Source organism: Meriones unguiculatus, chromosome 19 (genome assembly GCF_030254825.1).
Source record: "Meriones unguiculatus strain TT.TT164.6M chromosome 19, Bangor_MerUng_6.1, whole genome shotgun sequence".
Taxonomy (NCBI): domain Eukaryota; kingdom Metazoa; phylum Chordata; class Mammalia; order Rodentia; family Muridae; genus Meriones; species Meriones unguiculatus.
Genome location: NC_083366.1, coordinates 49,457,902 through 49,481,869, shown reverse-complemented (window position 1 = coordinate 49,481,869; position 23,968 = coordinate 49,457,902). Strand labels below are relative to the sequence as shown.

General features: G+C 44.0%; 1 protein-coding gene across 4 annotated transcripts; it reads right to left on the bottom strand.

Moving 5' to 3' along the window:
* Positions 1-2,213: 2,213 nt before the first annotated feature.
* LOC110561381 (serpin B6-like) lies at positions 2,214-23,493 on the bottom strand. 4 transcript variants are annotated; one of them, XM_060372488.1, is made up of 8 exons: positions 23,255-23,493; positions 22,276-22,349; positions 16,356-16,530; positions 12,813-12,965; positions 11,303-11,420; positions 8,569-8,711; positions 4,168-4,323; positions 2,214-3,871 (listed from the first exon to the last, which is right to left on the bottom strand). In XM_060372488.1, exons 3-8 carry the CDS (start codon positions 16,518-16,520, stop codon positions 3,473-3,475), a joined length of 1,134 nt encoding a protein of 377 aa, XP_060228471.1. In that variant the 5' UTR covers positions 16,521-16,530; positions 22,276-22,349; positions 23,255-23,493; the 3' UTR covers positions 2,214-3,472. The 4 variants fall into 4 exon arrangements, with proteins under 4 accessions (XP_060228471.1, XP_060228469.1, XP_060228470.1 ...); XM_060372486.1 differs by having other exon boundaries at positions 23,314-23,493; XM_060372487.1 differs by lacking the exon at positions 22,276-22,349 and having other exon boundaries at positions 23,314-23,493.
* Positions 23,494-23,968: the final 475 nt, after the last annotated feature.

Here is a 23,968-nt window from a genome sequence, read left to right as displayed (position 1 = left end):
TAGTAATTTTTTGTCATTGTTGTTAGCCTTGAGCTTTTTCAGTCAGGTTTTGAAGGATATTTGTACTCATTGTGTTTTCCTTAGAAGTACGGTTGTGTGTGTAATTTCATGGCTGTAAATTTGAAGAGAATTATGCAGTCAACCTTGCACTCCAAAAAAGCACCTTAAGTGAGGGGCTGAAGACATGGCTCTGTGGTTGAAAGCACATGCTGTTTTTGCAGAAGACCACAGTTTGGTTTTCAGTACTCACACTGGGGACTTATGATGGCCTGTGTCTCCAGCTGCATGGGATCTGATGCACTTTCTGGTCTCTGCAGGAACACACACACACACACACACACACACACACACACACACACAAATGAAAGTAAATCTTTAAAAATATCTCCAAGTGATTATAAGATGAAAGGATGTTTTAAATGAGAAAAATGTATCAAACTTGTCTACAGATTTAAAAACAGTGATATAATTATAACGATTTAAAATATTAAACAGTGGCTTTAAACTGAGTATGATAGCAAATGCTTGTAATCTCAGTATTTAGAAGCCTGAAGCAAGAGAATGTAGAATTTAAACTAGCTAAACTGTATCCAAGGGAAAGAGAGAGGACAGAAGCAGGGAGGAAGGAAGGGAAGGAGAGGAAAGAGAGGGAGCGAGGGAGAAAAAGAGTTGCAGATGAAATTTCATATGTAAAGAACTTTATTTTGCCTGGATGATAAAAAACATAAAAACTATCAAAAAGAGGCCTACTCAGCTTACTCTCCAAGTAGGTTCCCTAATAAGGGGAACAGGGACTATCTCTGACATAACTCAGTGGCTGGCCCTTTGATCACCTCCCCCTGAGTGGGGAACAGCCTTACTAGGCCACAGAGGAAGACAATACAGCCAGGGTATTGTCCTGATAGGCTAGGGTCAGAGGGAAGGAGAAGAGGACCTTCCTTATCAGTGGACTGAGGGAAGGGCATGGGAGGAGAAGAGGGAGGAAGGGCAGGATTGGGAGGGGACAAGAGAGGGGGATACAGCTGGGATACAAAGTGAATAAATTATAATACATTAAAATAAATTAAAAAATATTCAGAAAAAAATAGGCCCAAAGCTGGGAGTGTAGCTCCTTGGAAAATCATATTCTTAGTATGTGTGAACATTGGCTTCAATCCTTAGCTTCTACTTAATTAATTAAAGTAAAATAAGTGCCCCCTGTTATTTGTGTCTGTCAACCACAGGGTTCTTTAGGATGAGAGAGCTATTTTGGCATCCATTAAGTTGACCAAATGACTATGAGCTTTTATTCTGTAAAAGAGAAATGTGACAGTAATTTTTGTCACGTTGCATCAATTTTATATTCCTGGAATAAACTCATACTTTTTATGTGATCCTTGGATTTTGAAGGCTGGGCTAACTGGAATAAGTGCATTAATCGGCATTCTATCACTGTGATGAAATGCAATCGCCTTATAAAGAGGAAAGGTTTACTCTGGATCATGGCTTTAGAGGTATCAGTCTACGATCAGCTCATTTTGTTCCTCTCGACTCGTGATGGGGCACAGAATCATGGCAGGAATACAAGGTAGAGGAAGCAGCTCAGATCATAGCAAGGAGCTGGTGGGGAGAGATAAAGGAGGGAGGGAGGAGAGAGAGAGAGAAAGAGAGCGAGAGAGCACAGAGTGAAAAGGGCATCATTTCAAGCCATGCCCCACATACCTAACTTTGCTCTTAGGTCCCACCTCCTAAACGTTTCAATACCTCCCATAAGGGTGTTGTTTGAGCCTTTAACACATGGACCCTTGAGGAACATTTCACGTCCAAAACAACAGTAGTAAGGGGTTAAGGTGTGTCTCTGCACAGTCTGTGTGGTTTGTAGCCTGACTATCACATTCAGAATCCATGTGAGAACGTGGCTTCCATCTGACTGCCAGGCTTGCCCTGTGTCCCAAATGCAAATACCTTCAGAGTTGGGAGCCAAGGAGACACATGAAATATAGTTGGACTGTTATGTAATTCCCTGTAGGTTCAAATGAAAGGTGGCGAAACATGCAGTCCTTTACTTGAGAGCTATATAAAGGGAGTAACTAGCACCACACCACAGTCACATCACACACGCAAGTACACACATACGCAGAGAGAGAGACATAGAGAGAGGTAGAGAGAGAGAAGTGGGTTCTGAAGGGAAAAAGCCTTCAGGCCTCTGGAACACAGGAAATCCCATGTTGCTATAGGATATTTATTTATTTATTTATTTTTAGAGCTGGGTACATGGTAGGATTGGGGCAAGGAAGAAAGGTTCTATGACATGTAGTTATTAAGTAGGTCTTAGCACAATTAGTATAAGTGCTAGGAGTCTTCCAGATGCAGGGTTGGGTAGTAGAAGTCAAAATGACACCAGATCGTAGAGTTACTATTTAAGGCTGCCTCAGGCTTGGGCAGCAGAGGTCTGGGGCTGCCCTCTTTTCTGGAGGCCTGAGTGTTCTACCAGTTACATCCAGGGACTATTGTAAACCCTTGGCAAATGGAGCTCAGGCTTGTAGATCTCAAAGGCACTCCCTGTAGTAGAATCATTTTGCAAAGCAGTTGCTCTGCCCAGAATCCCCTTCTCCCAAATGCTTTACAAAATCCTGGGAACATTAGACATGGTGGCAAAAACCTGTAATCTTAGCTACACAGTTAGCTGAGGTGAAAAGGTCTCAAGTTGAAAATGTACTTAAACTACAGAAAGAGTTTAAGTTCAGCCTACGCAACTCAGTGAGACCCTCTCTCAAAGGAAAAAAACAAAACAAAACAAAACATTTTTTTAAAAAGGAGGTTGTAGCTATTGTTCAGTGTAGAGCACTAGAGCACTTGTCTAGCCTGTGTAAAGCGTCATGAGAAATCCCCAGTACTGTAAAAATAAACTACTACATAACCAAAAAATTAAAATGCCAGGAGCGCTACAGAAGATGAAGGGTGCTGACTTGGATGACGTTTATCCCACGAGGATTTACAGAATGATGGTGTAGTCTCCCACGTGGCGGTAAAATCACTTTAGTCTTGAAGGTCATGGTCTAGGAAAGGATTAGGGTAGACGTCAAGGGGCTGGAGTGATTCTTATGGAAATGGCTTGTTCATAGCTAATCTGAACCTCACATGCTTGTTCAACACCCTTGCACGCTTGAGCTGCAAAGAAGCCCCAACTTATGTTCTGTGGCTTCCAGGACTGTGAACTAAATACTTCATTTTCATAAAGAACCCAGATGCAGCTATTTTTCTTTAGTTCTGTTTTGATTTTTAAGGGTCTAGGGTAGCAAAGGCTTGGTTTGAACTTGCTATATAGCTGAGGTTGGCCCCGCTTGAATTCTGATCCTTTCACCCTTCATCTGCTAAGTGCTCGGCTTACAGGGGTGTGTAAGCACAAACTTGTCACAGCATTTATTTATTGTCCACAAACAAATCATGGGGGTGGGGGAGGCCCAGTGGGCTCACACACCAGCATCCTTTCTCAAGGGGAGGAGAACCGGCCACAGAACACAATCCCATTGGTCTCGCTGTGCTGGATGAAGAAAAGGAAAGGGTGGTCGGCACAGAAGTAGTGGGGCATAGACCTAAAACCTATATTGGCCGTGGTGGCAGCTGCAGCCTCGGTGCCCTCCTCATTGACCTCCACAAAGGACTTGTGAATGACCTCAGACAGAAACAAGCCTTCTTTAGAGGCTATTCCTGAAAAGTCTGCTGTGCCCTGCTCAAAGGCATCAGTCATTCCCAGCTTGCACAGGACATCCTTCATGTCATAGTTCTCCTCCAGTTTAAACCGAGGGAGGAAAACCTCCACCTCTTCATCATCCATCTTGTCCAGACTTGTCCACTCTTTGAGTTTCTCATAAGTTATTTCCTTTTCCACCTAGAAGAGAGTTCAGGACTTTAGGACAGTGCTGTGACACAGGACACTTGAAACAATGGGAAGGCTCTACACTGCCCAGAGAAGTTTTGCTGTGGGGTGATATGGTAGCTGGGAGGGCTAGGGAGCAGTTCAGTGGTGTTTGCCAAGCATGCCCCAGGCCCTGGGTTCCGCCCCAGCCCCACAAAAATGAAAGGAAAATAAATGCATGATTATGAGAGCCTAGGAGAGCTGCCCCAGCAGAAACCCAAATGCCACTCTTTCTCTCTACAGCTTCATCGAGGTCTCAGGGTCCTTACTGTTCTCAGTCCAACTTGTTCCTCTGGAAGCATGATGATCATGTTCAACTCGTTGCCGACATAGGGAAGCATCAGAATAGTGGTGGATATCTCTTCTATGTCAGCCATCTTAAAGGTAGACTTCTTAAACATCATCTGCACGGGTTTCTCCTCGTTCTGTAAAGGATGGATAAACATTTAAGCGGAAACAAGACACAGTGAATACTTTGGGCCACAGAGGCAGCCACTCTCTGCCTCTAGGAACACTTTGACTAAACTTCCAGAACATTCCATCAGTCCCTTAACCTCTAGAGTAACTTAGACCTTTCATGTGCCTCAAAGGCCAATTTTTCATGGCTTGTTCCTCAGAGTAAAGTTTGGGGAGGAGGTGGAATCTTTAAGGGTGGGAGGTGTTTGTGTCTTTGGGACATACCCTTAAAAGGGATTGTGGGAGCCTGCTTTTTTTTTTTTTACTTTCTTTCATTTTCTAATCTTGAGATGGTCTACTTTGCTTCAATCTAATACCACCATCACTGGTCAGTACCCTTATATAACAGGTCTAAATCATGGACTCATCTCATTGGGAACTGGAATCCCCAAAAGTGAGTCAAATGAACCTTTTCTCTTCTTAGACCGATTATCTCAATATCTGTTAACACACTGTCAGAAAGCTGACTGACCCAGTCTTCAAACAAGTGGAATGTCATGGGCCTATATATATATATATATATATATATATATATATATATATATATATATCTTTTTTTTTCTATTGGGGATTTCATTCTCATGACTTTGAACATAATTTCCAAATTCACTGTTTTAGCCAGGACTTATCCTCTTGGACTCTGAACATACATTTTACTTCCCATTTGACTTTTTCACTTAAACAAAAAGAAAGCCCCAACTTAAGATATAAGCATGAGCTCCGTAGTTTCTTTTGCAAATTTGATCCATCTTCAACTATTGTCTGGCTTAGCCAGTGTTCTGTTTCTGTGAAGAGACACCATGACCACTGCAACTCTTATAAAGGAAAAGATTTCATTGGGACTTTCTTATAGGTGCAGAGGTTTAGTCCATTATCATCATTGTGGGAAGCATGGCAGTGCACAGGCAGACATGATGCTAGAGAAGGAGCTGAGAGTTCTACATTTAGCTCAGTAGGCAGCAGGAAGAGAGAGTCCCACTGGGCCTGGCTTGAGCATCTGAAATCCCAAAGCCCACTCCAGTGACATACTTTCTCCAACAAGGCCACACCTCCTAATGCCACTCCCTAAGCATTCAACTATGAGTCTATGGGGGCCATTCTTATTTAAACAACCACACTGTTCCTCATACTCCCTCTGGTTGTCAAAACCATTACCTGTCCTTCACTCATTCTTTTCCCTCACCCTGCATCTGCCTCATTACCAAATTGTATTGTCTGACCCTTTGAAATATAACCACAATCTGACTTTACTTTTAACCTCCATGGCCATCAGCACAGCCCTGGGATACTGTTATGACCTACTTTTCACTGACCTCAGCACAGCAGCCACAGGTCCCAGCACAAGGCAAATCAGAGAACACACTCTGCCTCAACACCACAGGATGGCGATGCTCTAATGCAGTGGTTCTCAACTTATGGGTCTTGACACACCCTCCCCTGCCCCCAAGGATTGCCTAGCAGATTCTTTGTTTATCAGATATTTACTTTCTGAATCATAACAGTTACAAAGTAGCAGCAAATAATTTTGTGGTTAGGGGTCCCCACAACATAAGGAACTCTGTTAAAGGGCCACATTAGAAAAGTTGAGAACCACTGCTCTTATGGGAGCAAAAGTTGATGACCTTAGAACAACCTGGAGTCATAACAAGAGCTTGTACTGCTTTCACCCCCACCCCTCACCTATACTAACTATTCCTTTTCCTTCATTGCTCCACCACAGTCATGGGGCAGTTTGTGGTTTTATGGCAAACTGACTTTACCTCCTTTCTTCCCAAAAAAAAAAACTGGTTCTCAGAACACAGAATCTCAGGTCCTTGTATCCTCGTGCCTACTCACACACCATTTTCCTAGTGAAGGCTTCCTCAGTATCTTTCATCCACAACCACACCCTGTCCTGGCTGGTTTTGTGTCAACTTGACACAAGCTAGCTTCATCAGGGAGGAGGGAACCTCAGTTGAGAAAATGCCCCTATAAGATCCAGATGCAGGGCATTTCTTAATTAGTGATCTGTCGGGGTCGGGGTGGGGTGCAAAGCTCACTGTGGGTGGTGCCTCTCCCTAGGTTCTTTGTCCTGGGTTCTGTAAGAAAGCAGGCTGAGCAAGCCAGTAGGTAGCCCAAGCACAGCATCCTACTAGCTCCTTGGTATGTCTCTGGAGCCCTTCCACCAACCACAGTGTTCTTATCTATCTTTATCTCTTACTGCTTGCCTGAGGAAAAAGAATTTCAAGTGCATGGGTACACTCAGTCAGTTAATACCAGTGGCACAGCAGGCTCTAAAGCCACACCCTTTGACAAGTAGCAATATTGAGGCCCAGGCAAAATGAACACCTTCCTGGAAAAGAACTGAAGTCGTTGCCAGTACATCCTTAGCCAAACCCAACCATTCTCAGTTCTTAAAGCTCTTCTGGCTTAATTCTAGAAATGATTACAGATTTATTGAGTACCTTGTGACAAATACAGCCAAAGGCTCTTAGCTGCCTCTGGTCTCTGGCACAGCACACCATTCTGAATCAAATGAAAGCCATTTCTGTTGTTGTGTTCTGTCCTTACCATGCATGTCATGTCTGCTTGAACAATCCTTGAACCATGTTGCTTCAATCATAACCTTGGCCTGCAACTAACACACCAGACATAATAGGCCAGCATGTAAGGATTCTTGATCCTGTGGCCCACACACTTCCTGTCAAAACTACTCGGTCTACTGTTGGAGCAGCTATCAAATAACAAGCAGGAGTATATCCTAAGGAACCTCTGTCTGGGAAAATGGGTCCAGGCTTTGGTTGGAACACACAATGTGTTGATCTCTGCTTTGGGCAGTTTCTCCCCAAACATCTCCAGTCCTCAAAGCCTCTAATCATGTAACATAAAGAGGCCCAATCTTAATAATTTAAAGATTTGTGTCTATAATTCCTGTCCATTTAGTAATATGGGATTTAAATAAAAGTCTGTATGTCTCCTTCCCCTCGCCCCAAATCTGTGACAGGGAAGACAAGACAGTCCAAGAGGACAAACACTGTGTCCTTGAGAACAGTTAAAGGTAAATCATGTCAGACAGGTGCTTCTAAGTGATTATTATTACATAAGGAGTACCTACGGTGGGAAAGAAAAGTTGGAAGTTCCACCTTGGGATCCTCAGCCAGGGAGAGGAAGCTCAACTGTGCTCCACATGAAGGCTTCAACTTCCCAATAGGTTTCTACTGGATGTTGTAACTCCCAACATGATGCTGTTATCTCCATCTGTTGTTATTTAGGCCTTTACTTTAAAGCCTCAGAGAGGGCACATTCTGTTCTGTCTGGGACTCTCAATGGGGAAACTCTAGCTGGCTGTCTTTTTAAAAAATAATATATTTACTTTATTTTATGTGCGTTAGTGTAAAGATGTCCAATTCCTTGTAACTGGAGTTACAGACAGTTGTGAGCAGCGATGTGGGTGCTAGGAATTGAACTGGGGTCCTTTGGAAGAGTTGACAGTGCTCTTAACCACTGAGGCATCTCTCCTGCCCCATAGCTGGCTGTCAGAACAGCGCATCCTCAGTTGGTTTGCTGAGTTTTTGCAAGGCCCAAGTTTAATGATGTTAATTTTCTATTTGTCGTTCTTTTATTTGGAGCCTTACCTGAGCAGACACTCCATTTGGAGCTTTCTTTCTTGGGAACTCTGATTGACTGCTTTATTTAATGGGGCTTTCCAACCAATTTCTACAGAATGTCTTGAGTTCCTGATACACACGCCTTTATCTGCTTGTCTGTAAGCAAAAATCTGGCCCTGTCCCATCAAACCCAAACTGAATTTCACTGCTGATTCAGTGTTTACTGAGCATTCATTGTAAGCTAGCAACTATGAGACAATTGTCTCCCTCCACAAGTAGTTGACTGCTCTGTTGTCTTGTGGAGATCAGCAAAAGAATGGGAGTAGACATGGATGGAGCTCCCTGGAGGACAGTGTTAGAAATAAGACCCAGAGAAAGTAACAGAGAGCAGTGCCACAGATTTGTCCTGTATGAAACACCAGCAGGAAAATAACAGGTCACAAAAGCAAGGGAAGCAAGTAGATACCCATGGTACCATGCAAGATGAAAAGGATAAGAGAAAATCCCTAAAGTTTAGCCGGGGGTCCTTGCCAAACTACCCAAAGCCATATGAAGCACAGGCTGCCTGAGGCAGCCTTCTGTTGTGTTTCAGAATTCCATGTAAACAGGGAACCAGTCATCACTCACGTCGGTGACTTTGAAAAGCATTTCCCGGGTGTCCTCTTTGTTGAACTGCTTCTCCCAGTTTCCTTTGAAGTAGATGGCATTCACAAGGACCAGCAGAGTGTCTGAATTCACTGTACCCGGAGACAGCAACTTTGTAATTTTATCTGAAAGGAAGAATTAAAAAAAAAAACAGTTATCTAAAAGAGCTGGCTGATGCACGCTGGACTGCTATGCAGAGGGGTCATTTTTGAGTGGCCAAGTACACATTTAAGGTATTTCACTGTTCCTCAAATATCAGTCAGGTATTTGTCCTTAAGGCAACACAACCATTACCAAAAAGAAAAGAGGCACTTTTTCAAAAATTCTGAGAAGAAGAAAAAAATTTAAAAAAAAATATTCAGGAAAAAAAATCCTTGTGCCAATAAATATATAAAGTGTATGACTGAGTGCTAGCATATTCAGTGTGATTCCTTAACACATGAGCTAGAAAGTGTCAGCTGGTGTCTTAAAGAAGGAATTTAAAGTACTTTTTAAGGATGGAGTGGGTGATGGAGAGGTGGCTTAGGGTTAAGTTTAAGTGTTTATGCTCTAGCAAAGGACCCTATTCCCATGTTTCTCAAATACCTTTTGACTCCACTTCCAGGGCATCTGATGCCCAACTCTGTTCCACATGGGTGGACATACAGACACACACTCATATATATAATTTAAAAATAAATTTAAAATGTTTGGATATAATGTCAAATTTAAAAAAAAAATAGGGCTAAGGTGATAGCCCAATCATTAAAGTGTATGCTTTGTTAGCAAGAAGACCTGAGTTCATTTCCCAGAACCCACATATACAAGCAAATCAAAACCAACTAGATGGGATCATGCATGTTTGTAATCTCACCACTTTGGAGGTGGACTCAGCTGGATCTGTAAAACCTATTGAACATCCAGCATAGCCTACTTGGGTGAGTTCTAGTCCAGTGAGAGACCTTGTCTTAAAAAAAAATAAAAAAGACAATGAGATGGACAGTACCTGAGAAACAACAGACAATGTCCTCTGGCCTCCACACACACAGAAGCACATACGTACATGCACCCACACATGTACACACAGGTGGACCTGCACACGCACCCACATACACAGGACAATATTTGGATCAATAAATGCATTAGCCCCTATCTGAGGAACATTATAGGTATTGAAAATAACATGGAGCCCCACACATATGTATAATTTGCTGTCTCAGGTTTTAAAAATTAGATTTAAAAATAGATGAGCAGCTGTAGGCACAGATTATAACCACAGAGGAAGGAGGGCAGGGTCGACTCACCTGCAGGAATTCACTAGAACAGTAGAATATGAGCCACACCAGAGCAGGGAGCTCCCAACTCAAGGTGCCAACTGTTCTTCATCCTATTCGTGAAAAGAGACTAAAAGAAAGGAAAGAAGGACAAAAGAAGGCAGGCGGGCAGGCGGGCAGGCAGGCAGGCAGGTAGATAGTTAGATAGGTAGGGAATAAAAAAAGGCTCTGGAAAGGCTAAGATATTAAGAGACATCACAGATAACACTGTTTAGAACAGGATAAAGCTAGGGAATATGTCAGACACTATTTAGCAAAGGCAGAATTAGAAAGGTTGTATTAATTTAGAGCAAAGCTACATTCCTACATTCCCCTCCCCTTTTGAGATATGTTCTAACTATGTTGCCCTGGTTAGCCTTGAATTCACTGTATTTAGACCAAATTTATAGACCAAGTTGACCTCCAACGCACAAAGATCCCTCAGTCTCTGCCTCCCAAATACCGAGAATAAAAGCCTGAACCACTATACCTGACCATAGAAGAGAGCTTCTTAAAATGAGGGTCCTGATCCCATCATGTAACTGAACAAGGTAGTAGGGAAAATTTCGCAACAGTAAAAAGGATTTGATTTCACAAGAGCCAAAAACTAGTTTGAAATCAAACATGTAATCAGTCTGAGGTGTTTCAGTGACAGATCACCTGAACTCTCTGCAGCCATGGTTTTCAACACATATGCACTTTGCACTATACAGGCTGCCATTCCCATAATGCTAATTCACGCTGTCTGAAACACTGTGGCTCAGACTCAAGACTCTCGTAAGTTGGGAACTGCAATGTTTTCCCACACACATTCTGCTCTTCTCCAAACAGAAAGGTTTAATCACAAAAGACGGAGACTTTTACTATTCTTCTATCATAATTTGTTAATGAGTAAGTATAAATAATTATATATGTTTGGATCCTGTTGGGTTGGGCAAGCACTACAATCTCATTACTATGCAAATGTGCCTTAATCTTAATAAATTATAACATATCATACCAAACAATTGTTCTGAGACTAAATGTTTAATTTATTTGATATGGGCTGATTAGTCACATAAAAATATCTTAAGTGAAAAAGGGGTCATGGATGGGAAAAGTTTAAGAGGCTTTGATTTAGGGATGGGGGCTATAGCTCAGCGGTATGATGTTTGTCTGGCATGAACGAAGCCCTGGAATTGATTTCTAGCATGGCAAAACCATACAATTAAAAGGGAAGCATCACCTGAGAAAGCAAAGAGATATTCCCCTTTACACTTGATGTCCTGCTGAAGGAGAGGATTAACTTGCAGAAGCAGATTAACTGGCTGACAGTGACGAGGAGGTAACTCAGTAATTGAGAGCCTCTGAGCATGTTCAAGACCTCGGGTTCAATTCCCAGAGGCCAAACCATCCAATCAGACAAACAGAACGACTGCATTCACCTTCGGTCTTTGTGGCTACCCAGGTGTTGATGTGTTGTCGGGACTGCTCTGTGTCGCTCTTAAAGTCCAGCTCTTCCAACTCTGCTCCGTAGAACTTGCGGCAGGAATCTTTAAAGGACTGACACAGAGCAGCATGGTTACACAGCCACGAAGTGATTACGCAGCCTCCTCCTTCCTTGTGCACAAAAGCAAGAACTGAATGATGTATAAATGTACTTACTATCAAAAAGGAGGGGAAATACATAATAAGCCTCTCTGTGCTCAACTCTTTTGAATTTTGGTTATTGAGTGAGGTAAGAGGAGAGTCTTCAAATGCCACAGACAGCAGATCCTCGCTGAGTTGCTGTGGCTGACTGAGGTCCTTGGGAACTACCTCTGGTGCGGTAACCCTAAGTGTGTGCAGTGTGAGGCGTGACCCCACAAGAGCTACAACAGTGTTGCACTGTGCTGTGGGGAACACAGGGCATGGGAGGTCACTCTGCACTATCTATCCTCACAGCTTCCAGTAAGGACAGAAGCACAAATGGACACGATTCAAGCAGATGTCCAAACTATATTGCTGTTACATGCTATGAAGTGGCATTGGTGTTAACAATTGCCTACAATCTGCCATGTTAGAACAGAAAAATGACACAGCACAAAGAGAATGAAATATATACTATGTTGACTGCATATAAGGAATGATTTCCTAGTCTTTCTTTCAAACAGCTCGTGGCTACATATTGCAGTCATTTTCAGGGTACTAGTTTTACAATATAATTTCACAATTCTCTTATAAGAAGGAGACAGCCATCCTGTGCCTCAAGGAGTCACGGTAAGTCCAATTTGGGGAGAAATTAGCACTACATATTACAGTACTTTCTTCTTTGTGCAAATACATCTGGGGGGGGGAAACAATGTGCAAAATCACATTCAATAACATAGCTAGGAATGGCCCGGAGAGGGTACATGTTTAAATCCATTCATGGACAAATGGCTTCCCATGCCATGAAAGCATCTATACTAAGGACTATCAGGTGATGGCCAGTCACAAAGGGTAGGCCTGGGACTATGGCTCGGTGGTTGAGCGTGCACTTAGCATCTGTGACGTCATGGTTCCAACCCTGACATCAATAACAACAATAAACTAATAGTGAGGTAATAACAAAGAATGACATAATAAACTATAATATGGCATAAATGCAAAAAAAAATGAAAGAAACAAATTATGGAACAGCATGTGTGCTCTGATGTCCCTATGCAGGGAAAATACTCACAAATAAATTTCGGTATATGCAGGAAGACACACATCAACTCTATAAACCCTCTTATCTTGGCTGACATGGAGATTGTGAAACAGTTTGAGGAGGCTCAGCCTATGCATTTCCACACAACACAAATGCACATGGACATATACGAGAATCACAGTGGTGCCCAGATAGCTGTGGGAACTGCCAGATCACTCATACACTTTCTGGTGTATCACATGCTTCCTCTCTCACTTTGCTCTATGAAAACTGGGAAGACTTACAGCTCGGGTATCAAGAGTCTTTTCCCCATAGAGCCTGTTGGCTGTTCTGAGCAAGTACCGCGTGCCAGTCTTGTTCACTTCAGCGAGGAGTGCCCGGAAGCCCTGGTGGACATCTCCACCTCCATCGCAACTGCATTTATCCAAAGAAAGAGCCTGAAAGCAAAACAGATAGAGGACAGCTCCAGTAGGTCCAGCTATAGGAAATGAGTCAACACTAACTCATCCTCAGAATCTTACAGATCCCTGGTGCCCCTCAAACAATTACCTAATTAAAGACGTTGTTTTGAGAGCTCCTTCTCTAGCATCGTCTATAGGACCCTGTAAGCTATGGAACGAGCAGAAATGGACCTCCAAAAACCTCAACGCTTCATGCTTACTACCTCTTCTCTGACTAAAACCACGGCTGCCAAGCAAACCTCCACTGGCTTAAAGCAGGCAGCAGCTGGCCTGAGACTCCAGCGGTCTCTCCTATGCCCCTTGAGCTAGGCTGGCCCTCCCACCCTCTGACTATGCTAGACAGTTTTATGTCAGCTTGACACAAGATAAAGACCTCTGAAAAGATGGAACCTCAGTTAAGTAAATGTCTCCAGAATATTGGGCTGTAGGCAAGCTGTAGGGAATTTTCTTAGCCTGAGAGGGCCCAGCCCATTGTGGGTAGTGATAAACCAGGGCTGGTAGTCCTGGGTTCTGGGTTCTATAAGGAAGCAGGCTGAGCAAGCCATGAGGAGCAAGCCAGTAAGAGGCACCCTCCATGACATTTGCTTCAGCTCCTACCCCCAGGCTCCTTCCCTGTGTGAGTTCTTGCTCTCACTGCACTGAATGCAAAATAAACCCTTTCCTCCCCAGGTTGCTTTGGTTATGATGTTTCATAACAGCAGCTATAGTAACTAAGACACTGACAAACAGTATTCAAAATACTGCTCCAGGCCTGGGCCTTCAAATACTCAGTCTCATGTTTGTGTCCAGCCACCCTCATGGAAGGAAATCCAAACTATTCTGCTGCAGGCCAGATGGAAATATCTGGACTCAGCACCATCACACAAAATGGCTTGGAAAAGAACCATAGCCCTAGCCAGTAGCTGGCACCTGAAATCAGCCTCTCTGAACCTCCCAATGTTCCTAAAAGAGCCCAGAAATTCTTCTTTAATACCCTGCTGGGTAGAGTCTTTCAGACGCCCTCTGTGGTAGGCTTCTGTCCTATTCCTGTTTTCTCACTCTTCCGATGTCTATCCCATTTGCCTTTCTGAATGAGGATTGAGCATCTTACCCAGGGTCCTCCTTCTTGATTAGCTTCTTTAGGTGTACAGATTTTAGAATGTTTATCCTATATTATATGTTTAATATCCACTTATAAATGAGTATATACCACGTGTGTCTTTCTGCTTCTGGGATACCTCACTCAGGATGATCTTTTCTAGTTCCCACGATTTGCCTGCAAATTTCATGATTTCCTTGTTTTTAATTGCTGAGTAGCATTCCATTGTGTAAATGTACCACAATTTCTGTATCCATTCTTCAGTTGAGGGACATGTGGGTTGTTTCCAACTTCTGGCGATTACAAACAAAGCTGCTACAAACATGGTTGAGCAAATGTCCTTGTTGTATACTTGAGCCACTTTTGGATATATGCCTAGGAGTGGTATAGCTGGATCCTGAGTGCAGGGAATATTATGAAATAAGGGCAAGAGAGAAAGACCTGGGGGGAACAGGAGCTCCACAAAGAGAGCAACAGAACCAAAAAATCTGGACACAGGGATCTTTTCTGAGACTGATACTCCAACCAAGGACATTCATGGAAATAACCTAGAACCCCTGCACAGACGTAGCCCATGGCAGCTCAGTGTCCAAGTAGATTCCCTAGTAAGGGGAACAGAGGCTGTTTCTGACATGAACTCAGTGGCTGACTCTTTGATCATTTCCTCCTGGCGGGGGGGGGGGGGGGAGCCTTACCAGACCACAGAGGAAGACAATGCACACAGTTTTGATGAGACCTGATAGGCTAGGGTCAGGTGGAAGGGGAGGAGGACCTCCCCTAACAGTGCATTAGGGAAGGGGCATGGGAGGAGAAGAGGATGGAGGAAGGGATTGGGAGGGGAGAAGGGAGGGGACTACAGCTGGGATACAAATAAATTGTAATAAATAAAAAATTAAATTAAAAAAAAGCCCAGCAATTGACAGCACCTGATGATCTGGTTTCACTTCAAGCAGAGGAACTCCCCATCAGACCTCAGATCCTGAGAAACAATACCATCATTGCTCCTGCCCACTGAATATCAGAATGGCTATTTCTAAATAAATAAATGAGACATGCAGTAATCCAGATACTGAATTGTTGGCTTTCAACTTAATAGCTGGCAAGGACAGGAGAATGAAGGAATGACATCTGAGCTCTGGAGAACAGGGCCTGTAGTGTGGCAAATATTTACAGAAGTAGTTGTTTGTGGTGAAAAGAAATGTGAAACATTCCTTCTGTGACCTTTGGTATCTATATACATATTTGTGGCCATATTTGGAAATCAGCCTGTGTTGAGGGTTGGTCTGATGCTGGTATTTTTGATGCTAAGTACTGGATCTCAAGATCTGGTTACTGCCTGGATAAACCTATCCTTGTTGTATAAACCTGCCTAAGACATTATGCCTGACTGGTTGATAAAACGCCTATACCTGGGCAGGGCAGAATGGGATAGGCAGAGAGGAGGCAGAAGGACACAAGGGTTAGCATGGAGAAGGAACCACGTGAGCCAGGAGGAAGGAATCCAAGAATGGTGTGAATGGAGAAAAACACCAAGATGAAAAATATAAGCAACTATCTTGGGATTATGGATGGAAGGTAGACCAGATGAGGATGATTAAGGATGATGGCATTGGATGGGGGCTGGGAGGAGGATGAGGAGGTTATTGAGATAGTGTAGGTAGAAATATCTGCTCAGCCCAACGTAAATAGGCAATTATAAAATCTAACAGGTGTCTATGTCTTATTATTTGTGATAGTGGGTTAAATAATACCATTGCAATAATCACATCCCCCACAGGAAGGTAGCCAGGTTAAATTTCCTCTCCCTTTATAAGGTCATGTGCCCCACAGCACCTGAAATTCTCCCTTATGCAAATGAGGCATCCCCAGCACCTGGCCCAGCCAATGTGTACATTCACACCAAAAACCCCTACCCAACTGCCAAAGGTTTAAGTAGCCTTTCTTCTCACTATTAAAGGACCTGTCCCATTCAAAGCCTATCTCACGGAAACCTGTGAGAGCCCATTTGCACTCACACAGCCACCTGATGTCTCTTTCACCCTTCACTGTTCCCAGCCCTGCTCCCTCTCTCAGGATCCACCATTTACTGGCCTATTTTGAATCATGGGAAAAGTGAGACTGAATGGCAAACCATTCAACTGGCCAAGGTGCTCATGCTAGGGTCCCATCATATATAACCACACCTCTATGTCTCTAGGAGTTATTCAACAAGAGCACTCACTTTGAGATTTAAACCAGATCAAATGACCATCAATGATATTTAGCTGCTGTGAAATGATGCTGGTTACCTGAAGCATCTGGCTTGCAGTGGTTCCCTTTGCCCCCAAGAGGACCATGACCAGGGCTGAGGAGATGCTCAAGGGTGAGAAAAGTACATTTTTGGAGCTGTCTTCACCCAGTATTTTCAAAAGGTTTAAGGCAAAGGTTCCATTTGCTTCCAGCAGAGAATCCATGATGGTGAGCCTGGGATGAGGGATTAAAATCAACATCACATAAACACAGGTTGATGTGTAAGCTGCATCTTCACTCTCACTCACACTGTGATGCGGAAAACGTGACCCACACAGCCCAGAAGGTAAAGGTCACACTCATTAAATCACACAGCCATGCTGAGAACAGATAGACTAAGTCAGGGTTAGTGCCATGCATTTCTAATGTGCAAGAAATCATTGATTATACAAAAAGCCACAAGGAGTCAGGTGAGAGGACACGAGGCAGGACTAGACTCACAGCCTAGAAACATACGAATGCAGGAGAGGAGGCTGGAAGCATGAAACTGTAGTAGCAGGGCATGTCTGCTCTGATATCACCCACAAACAGGTAACAAAGTCCTGTTTCCCCAGCCTAACAGCTGTAGCATTCTGACAAGCTCCCAATTACTCCCCCGAGTAGTGTGTGAGAACAGGCAGAACCACAAAAGGGGAAAGGATGTGTTTACAGCAAGGGAAGGGAGCCCAGCTCTCTGGCATGTGAACAGACACAGGGTGCAACCTGGCTGTTAGCTGTGGTCAGGCTGATACGGGTACTAAAGATGGAGATCCAGCCCCAAATCCTTGAGCATATACACTTATGTCCATTTACAGAGTATTTCAGTCAACTGGCATTTGCTTTTTGTTTCTCTTGATGCTCAGAACTGTTCTTATTTGCTAGTAAGAATCTCCTTCAGCTGGTTACTTTGCTCTGAGCTGCTGCTCTCAAACATCCTGCCTTTGTGGTAACAAAAGGGCCTCCCACGCTGTGTTAAAAATATCTAGTCCAAGGACGTAATAGTGCTTATCTCCTGGTTTCTGTTAATGGAAGGGTTGTGAGTACAGCTGAGTGTTGGGACTGAAAACCCAGCCGCTGCTATTGGGCACACCAGCAGCAAGCTGGGAGACACACTTCCCTTCACTGCACAAGTGACCAGAGCCACCGTGAAAGTTCCCATGTACCTGATTTTCCTGAAACACCTAGACTCAGTTCACTGGTCCTCTGTTTCATTGTGCAATTGTGTTCAAGGATACAACCTGGTTTATACAACATGGACCACATTATCCACAGGACTCCATTTTGGATGCTTGTTCTCTAAGTTCTGAACATCTCATATCCCTTTGCCAGTATCATCTGTTCTGGACACAAAAAGCTTCCTGCTTCGCTCCCTTACTCTGATTGCACACACTGTCCAATTAAATGTTTATTGTTTTTCTGACATGAAAATGTTTTTCTATCCATTCCACTGAAAGCTTACCAGGGTCTATCATAGGCTGGGCGTGGTTTTTAGCATCTGAATCTCTGAGCCATTGCTTAACTGCTTTCAGCCATCAGCTTTGCCACTGAGAAGTCTGATGACATTTGACCCCAGATTACCTTCTCTCCTTCCCTTTCCTCAACTCACCCTGACTCTGTGGGGCTTGTTCTTACAATACTGCACCTGCCCCTTCTGAGTTCCTCTTCCCCATACCAACACTAATAAACTTCTTCCGGCAACCTTGTCACTCCAAATGTCTGCAGGCATGTCCTGTCCACATCCTGTCCATCTCTCTCACATCCTGTCCATCTCTCTCTCATCCTGGCCTTGGTATTGTTGGGATCAGTAAGCAGGCATCTCTATGGCCAGCCCCAAGAGACCCGATGAGCTGGTTATCCGGCATCTGTGAGGCCACCTGCAGATCACCAGACCACCTGCGGACCACCTGAAACTACCTGTGTATGCTCTGGGTCACCTTATAAGAGAACTCGAAGCTCCTCCTCTTTCTCTTTCTCTCCTGCCCTGTCCAGAGACGGTCTCTGTGACCCCTCCCCCTTCCCCTAATAAACTTCCCACGTGGAACCAGTCACATGGCGTGATTTGTGAACCCGCTGTGTAACTCTTTTGCACAATCCTATCAGCTATGACGGCTTCAAAGGCTCCTTGACTCTTAGTTTAGCATTGCTCTATGAAAACCAGGAGATGAGAATAAATAAAGCAAATTATTTCTGTGGTGAAAAGAACTAAATCCTTGAATGTCTACAATTCACTACTCCCCTCCCCTTTTTGGTGAATTAGGTCAAAACCTTGAGTAAAATCCTTGATTGTCCAGAGACATGAATTTGAAAATAACCTATTACATAACAATAAAACAATTTCACTTTCAGTTTGCAATATATAAATCTTTAACAACCAATTACTCAGAGACTAAAAATATCTCGTGTTTACTGCAACATGCACAAATCATCATGTAATATGAAAATGTTCACTGCTGTACAAGTGCCATTCCAGGAGCTGGCAGTACAGATCGGGGGATGAACACTTGCTGCAATGCTCTGGGCTCTGAGACTGCACAGTAAAAATCACATCGCTTTTGAAAGTGAAAACAGTTTTAATCAAGGACACACGGCACATTATTAACATGTTAGCACTGCACAGTTTTCTGTACTTTTACAAGCAGCCTCATGAGTCTATTTTGGGATCATTTTCCCTTGCAGCTTCATTAACATCTTTGGTCACTGATTGCATTCAACAGATAAGGCTTTGTAAGCTAGTAAGTCAGCTAGTAAGTAAGCTAGTAAGCAGCACTCCTATTGTGCTTCCTGATCTCCTTAAGGATGCCTTCATTTCCCCACAAACTGTGACCATTTAAATGCTGGTTTAATGGGTGCTTGGGCCCTTGTTTGGGCCCAACCTTTCTTTTCCTGGGCAAGGGGAAGAAGGTGGATGAATAATCTCAGGAGGTATACACTATTGTCTTGTTCTGATGTCTTTTTTGGCCCAGGTCTAGCAAGCTTGGAAACAGGGGTGTATGGTTTTTAATGAGATTATGCAACTTCCCTACACAATACCCTAGTTTAGGATGTGGGGGAAACTTGACTCTGTTCCAATTCCATCTACTGTTTCTGCGCTGGGTGAGCTGTGGTTCACTGTACTGTAATAAGGCGCTCTGGATTGGATTTGTCCTGGTCTAAATTTAAATAGTCATTTCCAGGTTTCTGAAGACTAATTAGTTGGAATCTGAAGATATCAAAATCCTCAGGTGTTCAAGTAGTAGGCTGGGCACGGGGTCAAGAAGGTGAACTTCTTGCCTCACAAGCAGGACTGAGAACCACCCTAAAAACCAGATGGTTACAGCAGTCATCTGTAATCCCGGTCCGGAAAGGGGAGGAAATGGTAAATCTCCTAAGAAAACTAGCAAGCCAGAGTGGCCAAAATAGCCAGCTGCAGGTTCACTGAGAGACCCTGCCTGGAAACATAAGGTGAAGAAAGCATAATAAAAAAAGATGGCAGACATCAACCTCACACACATGTGTGTACATATATGAACCTACCTATATACGTGTACCCACTCAAGCAAGCACATATGATATGGGAAAACATTTAAATTAAAAATAAAATAATATTTGATATAACCAATCTACATTTTCCTGTATTCTTTAAATAGTCTGCTGATAACTTACATTACCTTCTAATACAATGCAAATGCCAAATATATAGTGCCTGTGTCCCATACTGTTTAAAGAAGAAAAGGAAAAAACAGCCTGCCCATGTTTGAATTGAGATCTTACCCTACCATCACCCAGACTGACCTCCAACTCTTATCTTCCTACCCCAGTGTCCTGAATGCTGGGACTACCAGCCAGAGATCTGGCTTCTCTCCCAGTCGTTTCTATCTGCTACTGATTTCTGTCTGCTGAATCTGGTTGACTACATGGGAAATCCATGGAAACAGAAACAGGGAACCAAGTGAACTTGCTTTAAGGAGCCAAGCATGAACCAGACGCAGCTTCTCTGTGTGGCGACGGAGGCCATAGTGGATGCAGCTTGAGGGTAGTCCACAAACACTAACAGTGGCCATTCCTGTAGCATATGACTGAGCCCCAGCACTGCTAACAGGACCTTAATTCAAACGTTATCTGTAGTCAGACCCCACATGGCAGGCTTAAAACTGCTGAGGAAGTGGGCAGCCTTGGGTACACGGCTATCACAAGCTACCGTTTCCCATGCACTCTAAAAACAGTGCAGAAGAAACAAGGGTCACCTAGCTTCCTGACTCCACGTGAATGCTCGTTTTCCATACTTCTGATTCTCAAAGCAGATTCAAGGCAGAAAGGAGGAACAGCAAGCCTGTGGCTTAGGGGCCGAGCAAATGTTCAGCAGAACAAGGCTCAGGGTCCATCAACAAAACAAAGAGGAAGGGAGGAAGACAAGAACCCACATTCCAATTTCATCGGGCACAGAAACCTCGTCAAAACTCTGTGTCCTACTAGTCTCGCAGACTTTGAATCCTGCAACAGTTCTTCCAACCGTGAGTTGAATAAAGAACAACGACAAAAAACAAAAAAACAAACACAAAATCTGGAATAGTTCTCAGGGTATCAATTCTCACAGGCAATTGAGCTAAAAGTCCTGAGTGTCTAGGCAACTGCCTGACAACAACCTAGCCCCGTCTCTAAGACACAGGCACAGCCAGCCAGTAAGGAGCCACAGGTGTAGCAGAGCCTGCTGCCCTGGGCAGATCACTGGGACCCTCTTGGTCCCCATCCTTCCGGGGTTCTGACGTCTGTCACAAAGAGGCTGCAGCCACCGAGCAGCAGGAGCAGCTAAGGGAGCAGGTACAGGGACATCAGGACGCGCCACGCCCGCTCCTCCTATCCACATCTGTCCCCAGCGCTCTGTCCGCCCGACAGCAGGCCAGCAGCAGAGCTTACCTCAGGACCACAGGTTCAGGCTAGCAGCGAGCAGAACCCAGCTGAGGAAGAGCCGGAGCTCTGGCCTCAAATACCCTCAAGGCGGTGATGTAGGTGATGTCTCAGAGTCAGGAAATCCCAAGGGAGGCGGCAGAGGTGGCGGTGAGCTGTCCCGGTGGGAAGGAAAAGACGGAGGGTGGAGGAGAAGGGACTCTGCGCTTTGACCAGGTTTTTTGTAGTCGGGTCCAGCTAGCCTCAGACCGGTGTAATTTGACCAGGGGTCCTTTTGGTCCTCATTCATGGCAAAGGATTTAACAGAACCAGGGCATCGCTGTTAGGAGAGTGTCCACTAAGGGGCTGACTCCGTGTGTGTGTGTGTGTGTGTGTGTGTGTGTGTGTGTGTGTGTGTCTCCACACCTGCATGAGGGTTTGAATGGGAATAAATGAGACAGTACTAAACAGGAATTTTGATTGTGGGGAGGGGCCTTTTAGGAGTATGGCTAGAGGTCAAGCACCTACCTAGGAGGCACGGAAAAACAACAGAAGCCTCCTCTGCCATTGCTGTGTCCAAATCTCCACTACTCTGACATCTCAAAACTCTCCCAGCCAGCAAGACGACCTGGTGGGGAACACGGTGGCCAGGCTTAAAAGACTGGTCAGTTCTGGAAACCTCAGACTCTCTTAGCTATCAACAGATAGTATTCTCTCTGTCCTCTACCACAGATCTACAAGCTGCGATTAAAAAAAAAAAATGTTTGGATGATCACTCTAAAATATTGCACAGAACTCTTTCCTATTTCCTTTCCTGGCTTCCCCGCATTCCTTTGTGTGTAATTTGATTGATGCTTTGATTTTAGACCATTTCAAGTGTCTTAACACCTATCAGTGTCAATCCACACAGAGCCATGTGTGTGCGGGGAGTCAATATGAGCATTCCAGTTAAATGGGTCCTGAGATGAAAAGCTATCCTCAAATGAATCCAGATTCCTAAAAGGGCAGTTGCCATAAAATTATAAATACGCAGAACTTTTGGTTAGTTGTGGGAACCTCCCTTTATAGGGACAATACCTGATAAAGATTCTGTGCTGGATCCAATTCCTGTCAGTCTTCTGGATCTTTTGCCAAGCCTATCTATGTACTTCCTGGTTAAAAATAAAATCCATATGTTTGTTGTCTTGTTTTGAAATAAGGTCTCATTATATACCCTAGATTGGCCTCAAACTCTGACCTCCTGCCTCTGCCTCCCCACTGTTGGTACTTTGGTCATAAAGCATCATGCTCACCTGCAAAATCTAGCTTTTAAGAATTCCTCTGTCAGCTAATCAAAAATGTCCCTCTCCAATATCTAATCAGTCTTGATATCTGATCAGCAATCATGTCGCCTCAGACAACATCTGGTCATCTTGGCCTGTCTTCAGCAGGAGCCAAAACCTCTGGTGTTTGCTCCTAGTATTGTTTACCTACTATCACCTGCCCGTTCTTTGCTGATTAAATGCTGTACATGCTGTACCAAGAACTGAGTCTCAATCTCTGTGCCCCAACACATACCCTGTTGCTCATCCTGATGGTTGTTAGTAATAGTTTTCATTTACAATTTCTCAGAATAATTAAGAACAGAATACCTTTTCTTGTTTAATAATTTACCAGAATTTTTTTGGTTGTTTGCTTGCTTGCTTTTTCTTTTGGTTTTCAGATCTCTCTCTAACTCTCTCTCTGTTTTCTCTGTCTCTTTCAGTTTTCTCTGTCTCTGTCTGACTTTTTGTGTGTGTTGAGACAGGGACCCACATGGCCCAGGCTGGTCTCAAGTAGTCTAGATGAACTTAAATGTGCTTTGTAGCTGACCTTGAACCTCTTATCTACCTGCCTCTACTTCCAAAGTGCAGGAATTACAGGCTTGCAACATGATAGGACACAGAGCTATGGATGGCCAGAGTGAGATCAGTTAACAATGTGCTCTCTATGTGCACAAGGTAAAAGAGACGCATTCTGCCTCAGTAGTTGCACCTAAAGTGGATTCAACTGCTGCTTTCTAAAATGCAAGACCCACCTAAAGTCAGTGTTCCGCATACAGAGTAGGGTGCAGTGACACACAACCCCATTGACTACCTCTCCTACGTTGTTTCCTCTGTGCTCCGGCAGTGGCTGCTCCGTGACTGTGGTCTAGGCAATGATCTGTGGATGGACTGGATGAGCTTCTTTCTTCCTGTCTGAGAGGCTGAGTCCTCTGACGCCTCCCTTCTGGCCTCACCACCATAGCCATATCCACAGGAAGCCAGACAAGCTCCTTCCCCAACTCAGTAACAGCTGGCTTTTGCTGTTCACAGTGAGTGCATAGCTGAGTTCCAAGCAAACATTGATAAGTGTGGTACTCCTCACTGGGAGCGCCACAGTTGATCTCAGGGCAGCTAACTTTACCTAACATAAGCACCCTTTGAATAGTTATCAGGGGTGTGCATGGGAAGAGGGCTAGAGTCTGGCTCGAAAGGCCTCCCCATTCCCTAAGAGAATGAAGAGCCTTTTTCTTCAAAGTAGAGGCTCACTTTCTAGACTGATTCTTCTGCTCTTCCTGTGAGGACAGACAGTGATGGTCTCTGGCCATATTTATGATGAGCACGGAGTTATCTGTGGGAGAGATTGATCAAGAGACACCCCAAAAATAAGAAATAAAAATCATCAGGAAGTAGCAGTCACTCTAGCTGAACCAAAAAAGATACTGCCAATGTCAGGTCCAAAGGAAACTCCATTTTTTTCCAAATTCCAA